This window comes from Salvia hispanica, chromosome 1 (assembly GCF_023119035.1).
Source record: "Salvia hispanica cultivar TCC Black 2014 chromosome 1, UniMelb_Shisp_WGS_1.0, whole genome shotgun sequence".
NCBI lineage: Eukaryota > Viridiplantae > Streptophyta > Magnoliopsida > Lamiales > Lamiaceae > Salvia > Salvia hispanica.
In genome coordinates, this window is record NC_062965.1 from 9,896,872 (window position 1) to 9,903,590 (window position 6,719).

Sequence of the window (6,719 nt, forward strand, 5' to 3'; positions counted from 1 at the left end):
AAAATTTTTTAACATTATATGAACATTCAATCTTTAGATATAAATTTGCATAGTTTCTTGTCATTCATGATAAAATTGAAACATGAGTAATATTTTAAAAATATTCAAACATGTGATATTAGCTATTTAGTCATTGGATAATTTTTTTATTAATAAATGAAACTAAGAGAATGTAAATTTATATATTAATACCACAAATTTAGGATATTTTCATAATAAATAAAATTGATCCGTAAATTAAGATAAAAACAAAGAAAAATTAGGGAAAATAGGAGCACGGAAAAATACTAGAAAATGAGTTTTATAAGGAGGAAAGGATCTCATTTTATTATTTTCATATTAATTAATGCAGATAATAATAAATCTGTATATATAAAAAAAATAGAAAGTGTAAACAATGACAAATTTTTAATTACGTATGATGTACCATAACTTATTAGAAAATTGCATAAGAAGTTCATGACAGAAATCATATGTCACAATATAATGGAGTGAAAAAACACCCTTATAGAGCTGGGGCTGGGGTGTATTAGTCTGAACTATTAAATGTCAGGATTCTTTGATTTTTTTTTTTTTTTTTTTTTTTTTTGTTAGAGGTCTGTGGTGTCATAACTCAAAATATTAGGGACTAGAAGAAGTTAACTCTTTTCCTTAAATCAACATTTTCTCTTGCACATGCATAAGCTTGACCGTTCTGGACACGCTACAATATAATTAAAAATTCCCAAAAAAAGGAATATAATAATTTATTAACACTTGGTTAAATACAACGCAGTTTTGGACACTTTTTTTTTTAATATCGTAACGGTACAATACGACCACCTGAATACAAAAATAGAAATATTTACTAAAAAGGAAATAAAGAAAGACATTTTCTCACCAATTACATGTAATTATTGAATAATTAGTGAGTTAGGCCAAACCTGTTAAGTGTTAAGCCTGTTGAGCTACAAATGTGATTAGTTAGGATTAATTAGCAGTAATAGTGTGATAAGGAGAAGCGATGATCCGGGTACGGGTCGACCCAAGTAGCTTCCTCTCTTTCATAGCCGGATCCTCCAACATTAGAATTTTGTCATTGTGTTTGACCCCTATCATGTGCAAATGCTCACCATCTTCTCTTTCTTTGCCTTTGAACAATAGCCTTTGTTCTTGGGGCTCCAATTTTGTCAATAGTGATAATAAATTCTTCAATTCCCCTATTGAAAGATCAAGAAGAAATTCAAAGATTAAACCAAAAGAGTATTGCAATAAGAGAATCAATGTTTATGTCATTAGTTATTGTTAATTGCATCAAAGTTGGAGAATATGTAAAACTCATTAATAAAGAGATGGTCGTTACCAAATGTAGAGGTTGCTTGGATTGATACGTCATGCCAGTACGACACTGTTGAGACCTTAATCGTAATTATTTCATCACTATTTTCTTTGCATTCTCGCTTTTGGACGAGCATGCCTCCCGGCCTTAGCTCCCATTTGATCTCACCGGAGATTCCACCACTGTCGTTGCTGCTGCCGCTGCCGCCACTCAACTTAGAGCTACTCCTACAGAATCTCTTTGACCTTAACTTGATCATATTTCCTCTCTTCTTTATAGTTATGTATCCCTCACAACAATTGTTAAGAGTTATGGAAAGTAAGAGCTAAGACTTCGTTTATATACTAGGCATGAGCAATGAATATGGACAAAAATTCTTCATTAAAATACAATAATACATACTTTAACATATTAGCCTCTAATAACGTTTAATTATGTTAATAATCAATAATATGGTGAGCTATAAGATTTTGACACATGGGCTCGAGATGGGAAATTTTTATTTTGCTGATTTTATGGGGAGCTAAGACACATGGGAATATATGTTTGCCTAAGAATGTGTACAATTTCTTTTTGTCGTTACCTTAGTTTACTTCTGAATTATTTATTTTATTTAGTTATTTATTATAGTTAGGTAATAATCCTTTTATATTTATTTAAGTTGGGACGGCTGGCTGGTTTTCAGGTGCCATGTGAAGAAGAGGCGCAATACTGTATGTTCTTAACTAATTCTTTTATAAAAACATTGTGGAGGAGTATATTTTAATCTGTTGAATTAAATAATATTTTATTAAATTGCTTAAAATTATAGATTAGTCGGTGGTCTATTGTAATCAGCGGATAAATGTCTTTAAAGCAATAATTAATGGATAACTTAATTTATTTCCATTAATTTCGGAAATAAAATTTAATTCTTTTCAAATAGAGGAAGCGTTGATTATCCTTTACAGTTCATGAAGATAATAATTAAAATTCGTGATTAGTAAATACTAGTAATATATTTGCAGCTTCTTCTCTTCTTCAAGTTTATTTGTACACTAGCTTCATCCAGTTTTGACTTATTATTTGTTTATTTTAACTTTTTTTATTACTTTACACGAAATAAATTGACATATTAGTTTCTGCAAATAAATTAGCTATTGGAACATTTTCTCGTACCCAAACTGAATATAACTTTTAGAATGAAAATAATAACCAGTTTATTAAGCCAAGAAAAATAAAATGTGTATAAAAGCGCAAAATTTGGAAATGAAATTTGTCGTATAATGGGAGTAACATATGCATGTATTTAAGGCAAGGTTGCATAATTTCATGTCTGAAAAATGGAGTTGCATTGTCGGGAAATTAAAACATACTATATACTACTCCTACATGCTATGTTTTGTCAATAAATCATGGTGGAACAAGCGATCTCTTAATTAGCAAATAAAGACCTAAATTTGACGCTTATAAAGTATACTTGATTTTTTATTAAATGCAAAAATAAAAGGCCAGGGATAGAGTAGACATAATCACCAAATGTTGAGGTCGATCCGCACGGTCGCGACACCTCAACTACAACCTATTCTAGTTCAATTTGTTGAATGTCTTCCATGCTTGGGCTTTCAATAGTGATGCCAAGAGATGTAAGTTCAATCCAAATCCGATGAGTTGATCCGACTAGTCCACTTAAATTATAGGGTTAGGATCGAAAAATTGCGAACCCCATTAGAAATCGGTCTAGCGTGTGGGGCTGGACAAAAATAAGATTTTTCCTTATTTTTCATTTTTTTATTTGTATCGCATCATTTCGTTTGAATCATTCATTCACATTTTTTTCTTTTTTCTCAATGAAACTTATATGTGCTTATTTAAAAATTAACGAAAGTTTATAATTAATCCAAACTAAAACAAATAACAAATTTTCTATATAAATAAATGATGTAGTATTAATTATATTTCCTTTACGAATTTGTTACCGTTTAATTTCTTGTCTCCACCATGTATGTTTTTATATTCTATTTTTAATTTCTTCTAAATATAATTATTTATAATATCGATTTTATTAAGGATGTAATGGCATGTGAGCACAATAAAATTAAATCTAAATTTAATCCTTGAATTTTGGATCTTTATGTACTCTGTCCCATCTAAAGTGACACATTTCTTAGTCGTCACATAAATTTAAAAGTTATTAGTTAATACTCCCTTCGTCCCATAAAAATTAGGATACTTTCTTTGTTCGTCCGCCCATAAAAATATCACATTTGCATTTATGGAAATTTCTACCAAACTCATTAATCATATATATCAATTTATTTACAACTTATACCACTAAGGTCCACCATTAAACACTAGTAATAATGTAGGTCTCACTATCCACTCACACTACTTTAACCACATTTTTCCTCATCTCTGTTACTTTACCAATTATGCATTAATTCTCGTGCCGTCCCAAATGTCTTTATTTTTTTGGGTTGGAGGGAGTATATTTTTGTAAAGAGAGAAATTAGACGCAAAATGGAGATAGAAAAAGTAGGAGTATATATTAAAGGGTTATTTCCCTACAAATACATGAACTTTTAACTTTTTTCTAATTTTTCCCCTAAACTTTCATTTTTGAATAGAAAATGCATGAACTTTAGTTTTTTCTGATTTTTTCCCAAAATAAAAAATCAAAACTGATGTGCCAATGTGACAAAAATACGCCATGTGCTTAGGGAGGTGGAGGTTGAGGCGGTCACTAGCGGATCTAGGGCCGTGCGACTAATTTCCTCTTATCCGGACGTAAACCTACCATGTCCGCCCCCTCTGTTTACCCCGAAGTCGCCCCAAAAATAAAAAAAAAATGTCATTTTTGCCCTAAACTATCTTACTAATATATATTTCGCCCCCTCCGTTTATGAATCCTGGATCTGCCACTGGAGGCGGTAGTATTTCTTTCTCTGCCACATCGAGGCAATGCAGTTGGCCCGCTCCAGGATGAGGAAGAGGATTCCTTCCCGCTTCCGGCACGACCCGACCGCTAGCCTAGAGGGGGCCGCCCCCGCGATCAGAGGACCGTTCACGAGTATGCAGCGCCGCCCACTCGGCCCGTGATTAGATTTCAGAAACTATGATTTTTCTGTTTTTTTCACACTATTGGATGTAGTGTGTGTATTTGAGTGTGGGAGAGATAAAGTGAAGAAGATGATGATATGGAATTTATTTTTTATTTTTTAAAACTTAATTAAATCAAAACGACGTAGTTTTGATTGTCACACTACCACATTAGTTTTGATTTTTTATTTTGGGAAAAAATTAGAAAAAAAAAGTTCATGCATTTATATTCAAAAATTAAGTTTAGAGGAAAAACCATAAAAAGTTGAAAGTTCGTGTATTTAGAGGCAAATAACTCAATATTAAATGGAAAGAGAGAAAAAAATTGAATATATTAATTGGACAGAAAAAGTAGTTGGATGTATTAATTAGAGTGTGAATGTTACTTCATTGTTTCTGAAAATAGAAATATGTTACTCCCTCCGTCCACGAAAATTTATCCCGGTTTGACCGGGCACGGGTTTTAAGAAATGTAATGGAAAGTGAGTTGAAAAAGTTAGTGGATTGTGGGTCCTACTTTTATATATTAGTTTTATAATAAAATGTGAGTATGAATAAGTTAGTGGAATATGGGGTCCACTACAAAAAATGGTAAAAGTGAAATGGGACAAATTTTGGGGGACGGACGGAAATGGAAAACTGGGACAAATTTTCGTAGACGGAGGGAGTAGTATCTTATTTTATACTCCCTTCGTCCCATAAAAATATGGGCAATAGGTATGGTACGAGAATTAAGATAAAATTGGTAAAGTAAGAGAGAGAAGGAGAATGGTATGGTAAAGTAAGAGAGAAGAGTAGAATGGTAGTTAAAATAATGTTAGTGGACAGTGAGACCTACATTATTAAATTGATACTCCATTCGTCCCTTTGTAGCTGAGTCGTATTCTTTTTTGGGTTTTTCCACTGTAGCTGAGTCATTTCCTTTTTTTGGCAAAAAGTACTTTACTCTATCTTACTTTCATCTCTTTATCTTTTTCCTTTCTATTTTATTCTCATTTTACTTAACTCATTTAAAACAATTTTTCTTAAATTTCATGCCGAAAAGAAATGTCTCTACTACAGAGGGACGGATAGAGTATAACTTTTCAAAAATAGAATGCACATATTTTTGTGGACGGACGGAAACAGAAAGTGGCAAAGTGCACGTATATTTGTGGGACTAGGGGGTATAAACGTGTGTTATCTTAGTTGGTACATGTAAGTATAATAAATCGCAATGTCCAATCAATAAAATCTTATATGATCTTGCTAAGATCACTTGGGAATCTGGAAATATGTATTAGATTTGGCGTTAATGTCTTAATTAAGTTTTAAACAAATATGTTTTAAAGAATAAGTAGCAAAGTACTGTAATTTAATGGGGATTTCATAAGATTTGTGTTTTGTTGGGATGCAATTCGCAAACCTAAAAATATATAGTGTGAAGATCTCATATTTGGAATCAAAGATCTGTTTTCGATCAGATACCTCACGCTTAGCTGTCCTACCACGCACAGCTTGTTCAACCAATTTTTATTGTTTTTCTTTCCCTTACTTGTGACTAATAGTAAAATATATGCTTAAACTCAATTATAAACCTGATCAATTATAAAATATATTCATAAAATATAAAATATTTAATTATGATAAATTTAAAATATATGCTTAAATTCAATTATAAACATGAACAAATACTAATATTCGATATATTTCGTGAAATTTTAATGCATGTTTTAGAAATTTAAATAATGTTTTTAGTGAATTTGAAGTTTTTAATTTATTTATTATCAATTATTATATTGATATAAATTAAATATATAATATTTATATTTAATATAAAATTGAAAGTTATTATTTTTAGTTATCTATATTATAAAATTAAATAATGAAGTATCGAATTAGGAGTAAAAAATAGAATAATAGAAATTTATTGGGTTTTCGAGCCAGCCCATCGGGTTTTCGGGTTTGGCTCTAACGGGTTGCGGGTAATCGGGTGCGGGCTAATCGAGTTTTAATTTTATCGGGCTATAAATTTTCAACCCTAATCCTATAACTTTGGCGGGCTATTTGGGCCAGCCTACGGATTACGGATTACACGGACATCCCTAGTGACTATGCTTAAAAATCCCCTTAAGCTGCATTAATTTTTATGTTTTTTCTTTCACAAAATCCCTTAAACTGCATTGTAATATCTGGATTCTGGAGTTCAAGATCTTTGGCATACTTGATATGATGGAACATAATTGAGTTATATTGGAATTTCAAATGATTTAAAAAATACTCTCTCCGTCCCACAAAGATAGTCCCACTTTGACCCGACACGTTTAAGAAATGTAATGAAAAG

At 31.3% G+C, this 6,719-nt stretch overlaps 1 protein-coding gene across 1 annotated transcript; it reads right to left on the reverse strand.

Moving 5' to 3' along the window:
• Positions 1-762: 762 nt before the first annotated feature.
• On the reverse strand, positions 763-1,599 carry LOC125200871 (BAG family molecular chaperone regulator 3-like). The gene is made up of 2 exons (XM_048098683.1): positions 1,343-1,599; positions 763-1,199 (listed from the first exon to the last, which is right to left on the reverse strand). The coding sequence occupies exons 1-2, from the start codon at positions 1,575-1,577 to the stop codon at positions 970-972; spliced, it is 465 nt and encodes a 154-aa protein (XP_047954640.1). The 5' UTR covers positions 1,578-1,599; the 3' UTR covers positions 763-969.
• Between the last annotated feature and the right edge of the window lie 5,120 nt (positions 1,600-6,719).

Excerpts from the sequence above, each read along its gene's own strand:
- LOC125200871 (XM_048098683.1), bottom strand. The coding sequence starts at position 1,577 with ATGATCAAGTTAAGGTCAAAGAGATTCTGTAGGAGTAGCTCTAAGTTG. Across the intron at positions 1,200-1,342 it reads CCAAGCAACCTCTACATTTG|GGGAATTGAAGAATTTATTA; the intron begins GTAACGACCATC and ends ATCTTTCAATAG.